This window comes from Juglans microcarpa x Juglans regia, chromosome 7D (assembly GCF_004785595.1).
Source record: "Juglans microcarpa x Juglans regia isolate MS1-56 chromosome 7D, Jm3101_v1.0, whole genome shotgun sequence".
Taxonomy (NCBI): Eukaryota; Viridiplantae; Streptophyta; class Magnoliopsida; order Fagales; family Juglandaceae; genus Juglans; species Juglans microcarpa x Juglans regia.
In genome coordinates, this window is record NC_054606.1 from 9219534 (window position 1) to 9235189 (window position 15656).

General features: G+C 36.0%; 3 protein-coding genes and 1 long non-coding RNA gene across 4 annotated transcripts; 3 read left to right on the top strand and 1 right to left on the bottom strand.

Annotated features, from left to right (window-relative positions):
* Positions 1 to 360: 360 nt before the first annotated feature.
* Positions 361 to 1098, bottom strand: LOC121239783 (probable histone H2B.1). The gene has a single exon (XM_041137105.1). The coding sequence runs from the start codon at positions 1000 to 1002 to the stop codon at positions 556 to 558; it is 447 nt and encodes a 148-aa protein (XP_040993039.1). The 5' UTR covers positions 1003 to 1098; the 3' UTR covers positions 361 to 555.
* A 2974-nt stretch (positions 1099 to 4072) lies between these two features.
* LOC121240079 lies at positions 4073 to 5775 on the top strand. Its single transcript, XM_041137537.1, has 5 exons — positions 4073 to 4104; positions 4272 to 4335; positions 4436 to 4495; positions 4588 to 4704; positions 4816 to 5775. The coding sequence occupies exons 2-5, from the start codon at positions 4273 to 4275 to the stop codon at positions 5212 to 5214; spliced, it is 639 nt and encodes a 212-aa protein (XP_040993471.1). The 5' UTR covers positions 4073 to 4104; position 4272; the 3' UTR covers positions 5215 to 5775.
* On the top strand, positions 5440 to 6951 carry LOC121238105 (protein FAR-RED IMPAIRED RESPONSE 1-like). The gene has a single exon (XM_041134959.1). It carries the CDS (start codon positions 5440 to 5442, stop codon positions 6949 to 6951), a length of 1512 nt encoding a protein of 503 aa, XP_040990893.1.
* Positions 6952 to 6984: 33 nt separating this feature from the next.
* Positions 6985 to 8350, top strand: LOC121239732. The gene is made up of 5 exons (XR_005935352.1): positions 6985 to 7126; positions 7211 to 7300; positions 7374 to 7454; positions 7533 to 7585; positions 8103 to 8350. It is a non-coding gene; the product is annotated as an uncharacterized LOC121239732 (long non-coding RNA).
* Positions 8351 to 15656: the final 7306 nt, after the last annotated feature.

Here is a 15656-nt window from a genome sequence, read left to right on the forward strand (position 1 = left end):
TTCTTGAGCTGTTGGCATTTCAAGAACTTGCTTTCGGCAGCAACTCAGCAGGCATGTAACTCGAAGTAATTCCTAAACCAACCCAAGAGTCTTTAAAGACCCTTATCTCCAACTTTCTCGTTCTTTAGGCAATACTCGATTCATTCAGGCTTCTAGACCTCTCTTGACCACAATCTTCACACCAACACTAAATTCCAACCCGTAACTAATAAGCCACACACCAAGAAATATCCCAACAAGAGCAATTTTAACCCGAAACTGCAGTGATGCCAAAACGACATTTTTTTCGCACACCTTACGCATTTGGGAGAAATCAATTCAAGAAACCAAATTAGCAAAATTGGACATATCACCGATACGGAAACAAAAATAAAAACTTTTCAAATTTAGTTTCTACCATACACAAATCCGATCGAGCAGATCCAACTACACATACAAACCATAATCATAATAAGCAGAGGAAACTGAAATTAAAGAACATCCATCCACTAACCCTATTCCTAACCCTAGGCAAAGAGAAGCGTAAGCAGATCAGCAGCTGTCACAGCCAATTCTTCAAGAGCTTGTAAACTTGGTGACAGCCTTGGTCCCCTCTGAAACGGCGTGCTTGGCGAGCTCACCAGGCAGCACGAGGCGCACTGCGGTCTGGATCTCCCGGGAGGTTATGGTGGGCTTCTTGTTGTACCTGGCGAGTCGAGAGGCCTCCTGGGCCAGCTTCTCGAAAATATCATTTATGAAGCTGTTCATGATCCCCATAGCCTTGCTGGAGATCCCGATGTCCGGGTGAACCTGCTTCAGAACCTTAAAGATGTAGATCTTGTAGGTCTCCACGCTCTTCTTGGTACGCTTCTTCTTCTTGTCGGCAGCGCCGGCACCACCTTCCTTCGGGAGCTTCTTCCCGGCCTTAGGCTTCTTCTCGGCCGGTGCCTTCTCCGCCACGGTGGATTTTTTCTCCTCAGCGGGCTTCTTTTCGGCTGGCTTCTTCTCAGCTTTGGGGGCCATCGGGAATTTCCAAGAAAGTAAAAGGTTAAAGAGAAAAATAAACTGTAAATGTAGTAAGAAGCGAATCTTTTACGCTAAGGCTTTTGATGTAAGAGGAGGTGTTGAGAAAGAGTTTATATAGAGAGACAAAGTGGATTGGCATTGGATAATGGAGCTTTCACGCGGATTGATGATTTGGAGTGTTTATGGACCGTTGATATTTTGAGGCGGACTAGCAAATCGACAGTTGAGATGCTTTTAGCTCGCGAAATTTAGATCCGTGACGTGTTTGGCTCGCGCGGTAACTTTATTTTATTTTATTTTTCGTTTATTTTGGCTCGCGCGGTACCGTTTGAAAATGAGGAAGCGCCTACTTTCGTATTTCGGTGAAATTACGTCAATGTCGTTGAAGTAACCCAAATATTTGTAAGATAGTGAGATTCGGATATTAAGAATATTTAAGAATATTTTAAAATATTTTTAGATAATTATAAAATAATTTGAAAATACTTAAAAATAATTGTGTTTCCAAACAAGCTTTAAAATTGTAAGGTTTACATAAAAATTTCATATAATGATATTTCTATAGTGATATAATTTAATGTAATACATTAAGACCCCGTTTAGATTCAGAAAATATTTTATCTCATCTCATCTCATCGTTAAGAATTTTTTAAATTCTCACATAAAATATAATAAATAATTCAACTTTTTCAATTTTCAATTCAACTTTTCAAATATAAAAACAATAATAATATTAAAAAATAATATTTTAACAATATTTTTTTTAACTTTCATCTTTCATCTAATCTTATCTCAATCCAAACCAACCTTTATTTTATAATAAAATAAACTTTTACGAATAATATGAAAACATATATTATGGAGACCTTCTTATATAAAATTTGAGAAAGTTTATTTACAACCAGCCAGGGGAACCGCGGGGGCACCGCGTCCCACGTGGCCTGTTGCAATAGATCACTTTTTCTTCCCAGTTCTTCTGCTTGCAACCGCCGGCGCGAAACCGAGTGAAATATTCGGGAGAAATGGAGGGAAAATAAAAACAATCTTTCGAAGAACCCCCGAAACGTTTCCTCTGATTGTATCTTGGTCTGTGGTCGCCGCCGTCGCCTTCTTTACGGGTCCGAAAGCACACTGGTCACTGAGTGAGGAGGTGAGCTTCGTTTTTGTGGATTTCTTCTCTCCTCCGCTTCCTATACTTCGCATTTCATTTCGGATTTGACCACGGTTTTGCTGCGATTTGGACTGAATATCAGGTCCAAATCTCATCCAACCTGATTTCGAACCCCCTTGTATACTTGCTTGTTGTGATGGTGGAGCTTGTACCCGAGCTGTTGCATTTTAGTTGTTTACTCGAGCTGTTGCATTTTACCTGTTTGATAAAATGCGTGAAAGAAATATTAGCAACAAACACTGAAGCAAGAGCAAATGGGAATGTGAAAATTGTAGAGATACCCAACAAGCTTCTTGTATGAACAAATTAGAGAAGAATCTAAAGAATTGTTCACTTGTATAACTATGCAAATCCTTCTTGACACGTTTGATATTAAAGCAATTGTTCACTATATAAGTTCTGGAAGTGCTAATGATTCATTATATCTTGGTGATGTTAGTATCCCAAATTATGTTGCTTTCACAGGATCATGGAAATGGAAGGTACAGATTGATGTTTACTTGGTTTGGTTTTACTACTCTGTTATGACTTTAGCCTTTTTTAAGACAACTTTTAACAGAAAGAAAGCTCTAAACTTCTATTTGAGTTCAGAAACCAATGTATCAATTCACTATTTCCCTTTAGATTAGAAGTTTAGAATAAGTAGTAATTAAACATGGAATCAAATCAGGTGGCCATAAGTTCAAACTTCGGTGGCCATAAGCTAAATGATTAAAATTCATCATAATTCTAATGTGAAGCACGTAGGTTTATGTAGTTAAATATTGGTACTAAATAAATTCATATGTATCCCCTATTTGCACTGAAATGGCTCTTGTGACGTGCTTAAGAGAATCACACCCACCAAGATGGATAAATTGAACCACAAAATTCTCCAAGAAAATCATATGTATTAATGCGGGGGTAATGTGTACAATGGTATCTCTCAATCACTCTAAATCTCTCACTCTACTATCATCTACTAATCCCTAATCTGTTTACACTTACAGTTCTCTACCATCTGACCTACTTTTTTTTCACCCTACTCAAGGGCTCCTTTTTACATTTCCGTCACTCCATAGCCAAAATGCCCATTCCAACAATTCCTCCAAATGCTTGAAACAATTAAAAAAAATTCCACAAATCACACATTTCCGAGTTTAACATCCCTTGTGCCAAAAGAGATTTCATAAATGCAGCACATAACACAAAAATAAGAAGGAAATTTACTGAAGGCAATTAATTATAGCACGAGGTATAACTTTACTACACAACCCAACATCCCCAAATGGGAAAGGTATTCAAAGAAGAAAGGCATTTTGATCCAGCTCTCCACTTGAGTCTACTCTTGGGAAGCCCTTTTAATTAGATGGCCTCAAGACTGTGCATTATCGGCATCCGAATCACTCCTAGAAGAACTCCCTGAATCCGGATTGTGGTCACAGAGATCATAAGTGTTCCTTGAGAATCACATATAGATTCACAACTTTACAATAACAAAAAGAGGCCAATGACTTCATAACAACTAGCTTCTTGAACCAAGAACTCTGTTTTCAGCATCCTCCTCTAGGTAGTAACTCTTTAGTTGGAGTCAAAAGTTAAACATTTCTTAGTTAGAGTTTAAGGTTGGTTTTTTTTAACAATAAAAATCCTTAAGGTTTAGCTATACCTCTAAATTTAGCATCCTCCTCTAGGTGCAACTCTTTAGCTGGAGTCAAATGTTTTCAATTTCTTAGTTAGAGTTTAAGGTTGGTTTTTTTTTTAACAATAAAACTCCTTATTATAGCTAAGCCTTTTTTGTCCCTTCCTTTCCAAGGTGCTTGGTACTAGATAAAGTAGTTGCTTGCAGAGAGAAAGATTCAGAAATACAAGATTTGAAGGAAAAGATAGTGAAACTCAATAGCTACGGTAGGCAGTTGGAGAAGAAAAAAACAGAACTTATACAAAAGGTGAAGTCACAAGTAAGTGCATTTGGCCCCCCATTTGGCAACCATATTTCCATTTCCACATGCTCATAAATGAAATAAATAGGAATCTCATTTATTTGAAATGAGATCCATTGTGATTGGAGTTATACAATATTGCTATTTACAATATGCATTTGTCTACCTCTCAGCATGGAAAAAGGAAAAGAACATTCATCTACCATAAGACCATCTACCTCAAATCCCCCATCTGTGGTATGTTATTATATGGTGCAATATATCAATAACATTAGATTCAAGATTAGTTGATTTTTATTTTCTAAACACATTAATAATTTATCCAATAACATTTCAGGACATACCATCAACTTCTCCAAACATCCCAATGCACGGTTACTATCGACCCTCATCCGCGGTATGTAATTTAATTTAATATATCAATAGATCTGATTTATGTTGATTTTTTGTGTGGATATCATATCAATATTTGTTCTAATAACATTTCAGGATATACCATCAACTTCTCTAAACATCCCAATGCACGATTTCTATGGAGCAGTGCCTGTGTGGTCACCGGGTTTTCTCCCATTTCCCGCTGTCAACCAATATCCAAGCAATATACAAGTGGTTCTGTCATGTTCTCCCTTATATGTTAATCTTGTTGGTTTTTTTTGAATAGTTGAATTGCAGTTGATTATTTTGAAGAGTTTAATTGCATTTTTTTCTTTTTAACAGAATGCTAGTTACCCATTTCAACATGGCATGGAAAGCCAGTTGTCTCTCAGCAATATCTCCGTTACAAGCAGATTTCTGGGTACGGAGGATACTAGACCCTCAGTTGGGGAAACTCAATCGGCAGCTACATCTTCTAGAGTTGAAGAAATTCATCTTGATAGACGAGATGCACAAGAAATCGAGTGTGGTAGTGCCGAAACATCTGAGAAAGTGGAAATGGATGGTGATGATGAGCCCGTTTCGGGGATGGAATTTAATTCATTAGAAGATTTAATGAGTTATTATAAGGAATATGGCAAAAAATGCGGGTTTGGGGTGATGACAAAAAGGAGTGAGAGGGGAGAGGATGAGACTGTGAGATATGTCACTCTTGCCTGTGCCCGTAGAGGGAAGGCCTAGAATAGGACTATAAATGTCGCCAACCCACGTTCGACAGGAAAGACGAAATGTAAGGCAAAAATTAATGCCTTAAAAGTTGCTGACGGAAAGTTTCGACTGACTACAGTTCACAATCTCCACAACCACGGCCTCAGTCCAAAGAAATCTCGCTTCTTTCGATGTAATCGAGAAGTGAGTGAATCTGTTAAAAGGGTCCTAGATACAAATGATTTGGCCGGCATCCGAATGAATAAGAGTTTTGGGTCTCTTGTTGTTGGCGCGGGTGATTTTGAGAACCTCCCGTTTTTGAAAAAGGATTGTCGTAACTACATCGACAAGGCACGACATCTACGATTGGGCGCAGGTGGTGCTGGAGCGCTTCGAGACTACTTTCTACGAATGCAGTACAAAAATCCGGGGTTCTTTGCACTAATGGATTTGGATGATGAAGGGAGGTTAAAAAATATTTTTTGGGCAGACCCCCGTAGTAGAGCAGCCTACCAATATTTCGGGGATGTCGTAACCTTCGACACCACCTACTTGACGAACCGATATGGGATGCCCTTTGCGCTATTTGTTGGTATAAACCACTATGGGCAGTCAATTTTGTTGGGAGCTGGATTGATTTCCTCTGAGGATACTGAGACCTTCGTTTGGTTATTCCAAACTTGGTTGCAGTGTATGGATGGTATAGCACCGAAGGCTATTATCACTGACCAAGACAGAGTCATGAAGAATGCAATTGCAATTTTTTTCCCAGAAAGCCGACATAGATTTTGCCTGTGGCATATCCTTAAGAAAGCCCCTGAAAAGCTTGGCTGTTATGGTTCTTACAAAGGTGGAATGAAAACTACACTGATGAAATGTGTGTATGACACACAAACGCCCGAAGAGTTTGAAAAATGTTGGGATGAGATGATTAGTACGTACAGCTTGCATGATAATGTTTGGTTGCAGAGTTTATACACTGAGCGTGAGCATTGGATACCGACCTTCTTGAAAAATGTATTTTGGGCTGGAATGAGTACAACACAGATGAGCGAGAGCATGAATACCTTCTTTGATGGTTATGTTCATGCTAAGACAAATTTGAAAGAGTTTGTCGATCAGTATGATAATGCCTTGAAAAAGAAGATTGAGAACGAAAATTGCACGGACTTCCAGTCATTTAACGTCACAATTCCCTGCATCTCGAGATCTCCAATTGAAAAGAGATATCAACAACTGTACACAAATGCTAAATTCAGGAAAGTTCAAATACAACTTACCGGCATTATTGACTTGGACCCAGTTTTACTTAAAGAGGACGGTACAGTGAAGACCTATCTGGTAGAGGATGAAGTTCATCTCGAAGATTTCACTAAGCTGGTTACACATTCAGTGGATTTTAGTGATGACGATGCAGTCGCCAAGCGTTCTTGTGGTTTATTTGAAATGAGGGGGATAGTATGCAGGCACATCTTCGCTGTCTTCAAATGTAACGGGATTAAGACAATACCAGATAGGTACCTGCTGGATCGATGGAGGAAAGATATCAAAAGAAGATACACGTTGATCAATAGTAGATATGACGTAGGTGATCAACGGGAAGATTCTAATAGATATTCAAGTCTGTTGAATATCTATTATAAGATGATTACTTGTGCGGCGAGTTCGAAAAAGCATACTGAGGATGCAACGACTAAGTTACATGCGATGATTGCAGAGTATGAAGCGAACCAAGAACCTCCATCGATGACTGAAGTGTGGAAATGTTGATGTCGCGACAAAGGACACATCGACATATGGTAGTTCAACAAAAGTACTCAGTCCACTTGTTGTGCTAGGAAAAGGCAGACCCCCATCTCTGAGGAGAGTATCCAGGATGGAGAGAGAACTGCGAAAAGTTAAGGAGAAGACGAAGAAAGCGCAGGGGAAGGGAAAACACAAACAGGTGCAAATTTGTTATATTATATTGTTTATTGCTAAATTTTCATACAAATGCTGTCAAGAACCTCATTGGTTACTATTTTATTAGCGAGATGGGGAAGAGAATCCAGTAGCGGACACTTGCAGGAAGCTATTTGGCCCTTTCGATTTGGACGTCTCCAATGTTGGACACCTGCAGGTAATATAGTAAGTATATATTTATAATGGTTATGTACTGATTTGTTGCTAACTTTTTTACAAGTATTTATCAGGAGGCTAATGCAGAAAGCATACCAGCTGTTGAGTTTAGTCAAACCTAGCCTCGAGAAACAGTACTTCAAAGTCAAGAAAGCGTAAGTGGATCCAAACTATAACGATATTGTAATGATATTAGTCGATAGCACATTAAATTGAGTTAATATTTTTTACAGATGTAATTTCAGTTTGATGAATCACAACCACAACAATGATATGATTATTGTGGGTATGTATATTTGACTATTATTCTTGATTATTATTTTTCCTTTATGTCAATCTATGTCGGTTTAGAAGCATCTAGGTAGTTTGAATATGAAAGGTCTTTGGAAATGAGACTTTTGATCATTGATATATTCTTTCTTTCATTTTGTCATTCAGCCTTTGACTAGAACACACCAACATATTAGCGTATGGAGTTGGTTTGTTGTTTTTTTTCACTTGCCAACTAGCGGACACTTGCCAAGAATGATAGGTTTGTTCATGTGCAAGTAGCAGATACTTGCCATTGATTTTATGTTCATGCTTAATTGCCCAACACTTATTCTTAATGCAATTAATATTTCTATCTTCTTCATATGCCCAAGACTCATTAATGCTTACATACTAAAACCTAAATGGAAAAAAGAAGAAGAAAATTTGAACCAAGTTGCCTATATTGATTTTATTGATGGCATATACTGTACCAATATTTATTAGTAGTTTGTTTGGTCTTTGACATTGATTTTATTCATTTCTATTGACAGAAGTCTAGGCCTGCAGAATGGAAGCAGTTTTGAGTACTTGATGAGCTGGATTTATTTAGTGTATAGCGGAAACCATGCATATGTATAAGTTGGTTGCTATTCTAGAGTTGGATTGATTTTAGTTCAATGTTTTGGTGGGTTCATGAGTTGTGCTGTATGCACGGGGCATTTAATGTGATTGTGTAATCTGCTCAATTTATTGTGTATTTTGCTTCTGGGCATTGAGGATGTAACAGGAGCTATTTTTGTCATTTTCGGCTTCATGCTATTATTAGGTGCAGATTGTGTCCTCCGTTAATTGAGCATCCCGTTTTTGGACTAATGCGCAATATTTTTGTAAACTTGGCTTCATGCTATTATTAGGTGCAGATTGTGTGATTGTGTCCAGATGATTATTTGAGCCTCCCTTTTTGGACTAAGTAATGCGCAGTATAGTTCTCGTGCAGATTGGGTGCAGATTGGACTAAATAGCTTTTTTCATATATATATATATATATATCTATTAGATCATAGCTGGTATAAGTGTAGTAGCTGGTGAGAGTGAAAAGATAGTCAAGAGTTTGTGAAAGAACAAGTTGTAAATGTGCATTAAAATGTCATCCTGAAGCCGCACTAACAAATATAAAATTACAAATTGTCATCCTGAAGCCACACTAAAATGTGCATTAAAATGCTATCAACCTTTTTATAAAGCAGTCAAGTGATAATAAAAGCCGTTGTTGAGTATGTACTGGGCAGTCATAGGTATTCTCATGCATTCAAGCCATAAAACCAATATGTGTTCTAATATCTCCACCAACATTCCCAATTAAGCAATAAAAGCAATACACTAGTTTATTACAAAACATAAAAGCAACGTCCCATTTTTACACAAGTTTCAGGAATGATTTACAAAACAAGTTCCCAAGCGAAGTCTAATTTTTCACAATAAAGTGAAAGCGAAACAGGATAAAATTGCACAAAAGGACTTTTTACATAAAAATTATCCGAACCAAGCTAACAATATTACAAAGGCGACAATCCAATACAAACACAATAACTTTCGCTTTTCCTTTTCCTTTTTCAACTTCTTCGCCATCTCTCTCACTTTATCTTCCCTTTTGCGAACGGCATACTCGCCCTTTAATACATCATCCAACGTCTTCTGAGCCTTATTCTTTCTTGATAAAATGTTCTCCTCTATCAACTTAAATATATCCGCCCATACAAAGAATTCACACATTGCATCTCCATGCACACAGTAAAAACTCCCAATTAACATGGATCCATGTACACCCCGCCACCAACAAATCGATATGCAAATCTAACAACTATAAAGTTTATTTACCGTATTATATTTTGGGCAGGCAAAGAATCTCCTTCCAGGATTTTTCTTAGTGTAGGACGTCTTTATTGGTGTTTTCAAACCACACCAACAAGTTGGTGATTCTATGACATCATCATTAACTAAATCTGATGATTGAGATGATGCCATGTGTGATTCTGAAAAATCAAGCCATGGATCCCTTGTATTAGTTAAACCATGCATATTTAAAATTGGTAAGCTACGTCAAGGAAAAAGAAGAAAAAAAAATAAAGGTTCTCAACCAATAAGTAAGACACTCTAATATAATAAAGTGACCCAAACACTCTGATTTTGCAAAGAAATGTATACTGCGATATTTGTGCGTAATGTTTTTCATTTCATATTTAATCCAACTAATTATATTAGTTGATATGAGATAGGTGTTATTAGAGATTATAGAAATGTAGGAGGAAGAAACAAGATTTTTCTTTTAAAAAACCAGAAAATAAAAAAAGATAATGAATTAGAGGAGAAAAACATTTTTCTCAATGCGCCAAGACCTTGGGATCCAAATTGGTCAGCACTAGGACATTGTAGCAGGTTCTTAAGGCAGTTAACATAAAAAAAAAAAAAATTGTTGGTGGGGCGCCGCATGGCCAACCCCATGGCCCCAAGGGTACCCCATGGCAAACTTTATCTCTAAATAATATGATTTCTATATATAGTACAGAAATAAGTATAATATAATTTGAACGAGAGTTCTATGATTGAATAATAATCTGTTAATGAAATAAATAAATACAAGATCTCCTATAAATAAATACAAGATCTCTAAATAATAATCTGTAAATATTACAATATCTCCTTAAAACATCCTAATTAGCTTGGCCAAATGAGAATGTTGGCTAAAATTTGCATAATTAATGTCAAAAACATCACATACTATTGTTATCCTTGAATTAATAAGAGATAAATTGAAGTGATTTTATAATTGTTGATACTAACCACAATGAATCAATACTATCCAAATCAAGCTGCTGAGATAAGCAATGGCAACTGCTGTGTAAAGCTTCATATATTCCCACCCTTACACTATTAACTTTCAGTATTAATAGAAAGCCCACTAATCAATACTTTATTATTCATTTTTTAAATTTTTCGTGCTATTACCCATTTAAGCCAACAAAATGCATGATCTCTAGCATATTTCTAAAATAGGCACATTGATATTATTGTTAAGCATGATTAACGATAATATCAGATAATCAGTTCAATATAAAACTTGAACAGATTTCTAACATTGCACTCTGTCATGTAAAAAACATATTTGGAAGAAGAAGTAATTATCAATGCATGGAGAAGAAAGAGGAAGGGTTTATTCACATATTTGTCATTGCTCTTAGAATGGATATGAAACAAGCAAGCTCATAGATCCCCTTCAAAAACTTGGACAAACTATTATATATATAAAACTAATGAGAATTTCTTCTTGGATAATTGGAGATATTGGTCAATGTAAACTAATAAACTATAATGGAGAAAAGAATTAGAGATCTCAGCATCAGTGGAAAGAAAATTTGATAAAAAAAAAAAAAAAAGGTCACACCTCAGTACTTGGATATTACAGATGGCATTCAATGATTTCCTCAAGTTTTTTCTAGTAATAAATAAAATCAAGAGTAATTAAATAAGTACTGCTATTGTAATCAAGTATGATTATTAGCCAATATGCTTTACAGCCAAAACAAATAAAATATCAGCCATAAGCATAATCGCAACACTTTGTATATATCATTAATCTTAACTCAAGGGACAAATCAATGATTTTTTAAATAATTCTAATTGTTTGACAAATACAAAGTTTGACAATATAAATTGATTTTTCTGTGAATTCTACAATTTCAATACACATTCCTCAGAATCCATTGCTCATCAAATAGAAATTCAGTCCACTAACATTTACAATTTTCTTATGATTCCATGCAGGGATTCAAAGCCAAGTTATTAATCGGAGCTCAACAATATATAAGAAAATATAACAATCAGAGAACTAACCTGATTTTCAAACTCGGTCCGATTTTGAATTAGGGAAAATTTTTGATGTTAGGGTTAGGGTTAGGGTTCGGGTTAGGGTTAGGGTTAGGGTTAGGGTTCGGGTTCGAGTTTTCGGGCTAGGGCTTCACATTTGACAGGGTTCCGTGGTTCGAACCAGCTCACCTCCGTGGTTCGGTGAAGACGAGAGGGCTCCGCCATTCGTGGTTCACTATAGAAGACCTCCGTGTTTCGATGAAGACGAGAAGACGAGAGGGCTCCTTGGTTCGTGCTTCGCCCCAGAAGACCAAGTGGTTCCGTGAAGACGACAGGGCTCCCCTGTTTCGTGGTTCGTGGTGGTTCGTGGTTCGCAGCTTTCAGACCAGGAGGTGAGCTTCGTTCGAGCGTCTTCCTGGTTGGGTGAAGACGATGGGAACAATGGATTGAAGCGGGAGGAAATGAAATTTTTGCTCTGAAAGAAATGAGGCAAATAAGCTGTATTTGCGAGTCTTCATTTCAAATTGGGACAACGACGTTTCCAAACCGTGTCACGTAGGCCTCGGTTACACGCCGGTTCCCCAACCGGTTGTAAATAGCTTTTTTGTTTTCTTCCTCGAAACCGACTTAACCAGCTTTTCCTCTCTCTTCATATTCTTTTGTTTTTTCCTCCATAGACTTCAATAACCCATCTGCAGCTTATTACCGATGTTCGTGGCGAGTCTGGCGACCCATCTGGTTTGTTCTTTTGATTTCCCATGTTTACGTTTACAAGCCATTATTACTAAGCTCTTCTTTTCTGCATTATTTGTTTTTCCGTACTCCCAATAGTACTCCTTATGACCATATTGCTAAACTTAAACGATGTAGGAAAAAAAAAAAGCCCCAAAAAGATGTCATTACTGAGTTTAGTGAAGCCATAAGAGCTCAGGTCAAGATTGGGCTATAGTTAAGGGTCTAATCACAAACTTTACGCTGGGTTGCAATTTTTGTTATGGGTATTTTTTTTAGTTCTTGGTTTTGCTTCTTTAAGTTCAGGAATGTTCATGCATTTGTCCTCTCTTGGTCTGCTCCTTCAATTCCAAGACAAAGAAAGCTCTTTTCGTATGCTCCTTCAGACCAAAATCTCAAGGTTTCCACGGAATCGGCTTGAAATGAAAAGTGTTGGTAAAGTTTTTCACCCATTTTTTGTCAGAATATATCATCTTTGTTGCTGGACAATGAACAATGACAACACCACAGCTGCTGCTTCTTCTTCTTTACCAACTTCGAGATCTTGGTCTCTGTCTTCCCCCCTTTTCTTTTTTTTTTTTTTTTCCACCAGACCCATTTTCAGACTCGGCCTCTGGATCATTGGTCTGCAATTTTTGTTATGGGTATTCTTTTTTAGTTCTTGGTTTTGCTTGTTTTTGTTTTTTTTCCCGCATAAAATTCTTTCTTTTTCCGTATAAAACTCTCTTTAACAGCCATACCTCCATTAGTACTAATAGTGTCTTTGGATCTGGAAGAAAAGATTGAGTTGCCTGTAGCATACCAATGATCCAGTGGCCATGAAGAAAGACATGGTTGAAGAAAAGACACGACGACGCGATCTCTGCGAGTGTCTTTGTCTTTGCTATTTAACATGAATTCTTCCCTCCCGTCTGTGTTGTCTTCTTCTTCTTCGTTTTATTTATTTATTTAATGGGCTGACGTGGCATGCCAATTCCCCCACGGTTTCACGGCTCGGTTGTCTGTAACAGAATTGATAAAATTTATGTGTAAACCAAGTTTTTATTTATTTATTTAATTTTTTTTTTGTGATATTCGTGGCATATTTTTATATCAGATTCTGCCTTGGGAAAAAAATAATGGACATGCAACACATTTTGTTCGCTTAACAAAATGCTGTCCATAATTTTGGGCTTTTGCCTTTATTTATTTATTTATTTATTTTGAGTTTTCATTTTTTATTTTTAAATGTGAAACTCTTTTTCATCGCATAATAGCATGCTTATATATAACATACCATATCAATATCTCTTTTAAGTTAGTTAATATAAATTTGACAAACAGACCTTATTGATAAAATTGTCCAAACCTATGAAGTAAAAAATTTAAATAAGAAACATAATCAATAAAATAATAAACTTGTAAAATTTAGAGACTATTTTAATACTTAAACCAAGATTATAATCAAAATTCCGAATCTATTTTCATAGTTTAATGAATCGATAACATCTCATTCGTCCTTGGAACTTTTAATTTTTTAAAGAAAAATATATATACATTTCAAGAAGTAATAAATTTGATTATCGAGTTTTACATTTTTAACAAACGTAAACTTCTTGAATAGCATTGTTGGGAGTGAAATAAGTTGACTGTGACACGCACAGACAAAGTTAGAAATGGTCTCGTTTGTCTTTACAATGAGATAAGATGAGATGAGTTAAAATAAAAAATAAAAATTAAATAAAATATTTTTATAAAATATTATTTTAATATTACTTTTATTTTAAAATTTAAAAAATTGAATTATTTATTTTATTTTGTGTAAAAATTTAAAAAAATTATAATAATTAAATAGAATGAGAATAATTATAAAAACAAAGGAGGAGGGACTAAGTTACATGTAGAAATTTATATACAAAGTATGAAATAACTCTATATAAAATAAATAACTCTATATAAAATAAAACATACTTTTTTTTCTCAATACAAATGTGAATGGATAAAAAAATATAATCAGTTTTACTAATTGAGCTCGTCGCACTTTTTTTGAATAAAATTTATCAATTATGACATCCGTATTAAATTTTTTAGCAAATTTTTTTTCGAAATAGATTGCCAAATAATCTCTAAAAAAATTATCCTCTATTTTGTTTCGAAACTTTATCTTAATGATGTTCATAATAAAAAAAACTCGCTCAAACTCACTCAAATTGCCATCGAGACAAATCGAATCAATTTGTCAATTAGATAATAAATCTTCAACTTTTCAATAGTTCTCAATATCCAACATCAACCCGAAATAGGTACATCGTACTAAGTGACATCATTTTTTTTTTTCTTCAGATTTCATTTGGGCGAAAACTCTCTCCCTTTCTAGCTTCAAACCCCAAATTGTAACACACTTCAAGTTATTTAAGACAAAATATATTGAAATTCATCACTTCTAAGGGAGCACCTCCATAGAAAGAAAATGAAGAAGAAGATAAGAAAAAGAAATTAGATTTTTTCATTAAATTTTTGGATGAATAACCTTAGAGCCATTGACTCATACATAAAGGAGATGACCCATACATGAGCAGACTAACACACTCAAAGCACAAAAGAAAATAAAACTAAGGCTCAAGGCCCACTAGCTATATTGTAGTCCAAATAACAGGTAGCATCAAAGTAAATGAAGTTATAAATGAAATTAAATTGGCCCAAGGCCCATGTATTCCATTCGTAGACTTGTGACAAACCATTCCCCATACAAGCACCTTGTTCACAAGATGCGGTATCCTTACCTACAATTGCCCCACCACTTGGGTCAAAAACAAGAATTTCTCAGGAGAGATACTATGTTTCAAAACAACACCACCATTAAGGACTGCTCCCATACCATCATAGGCCCTATCTTCCATTGTACAACCATGGATAACAGCAACAGGTGGGACCAACAATAATTTTGTGTCTCCAAGAAAAGCATTTATGTACTCCAACTGTTCAACTACCTCAAGTGCCTCCGTAGCAATGAAATATACTCAAGAGAGCTCCTTGGAGAAATCAATTGGAACAACAAGTATTAGAAACTCCTTTAGAGCAAATTCATGATCTTTCAAAAACATAAATGAATTATTTAAGTCGTTTATCGCAATTTGCTTCCATTCTGCATCCGACATTCTTAACTTCTTCATCAGGTCCTTTAATTCTATTTGTCTCCTTTTTAGCTTACTGGGTGATAGTTGTTTGGCATCTTCAGAAACATCAGCCACTTCTGCTATGGTGGGTGTGGGGTATTCATTCATAGATTCAAGTAGTTGGGAGACAACAATGACAGGCCTATTTAAATGCTTGTATGGTTGAAGAATCTTTTGATGGGTTGATGGGATTTGTTCAATGTTATTTGAGCACCAAGGTCTCCTCTTGCTACCACAACTCCCTCTGATGCATGAAGGATCTCTTCCAAGTTCTTCAGTGAGTCAATACTCTCTATCTTTGTAATCACAACAATGCAACCATTGCGATCTCGTGCTGCAATATCACTTTTAAGA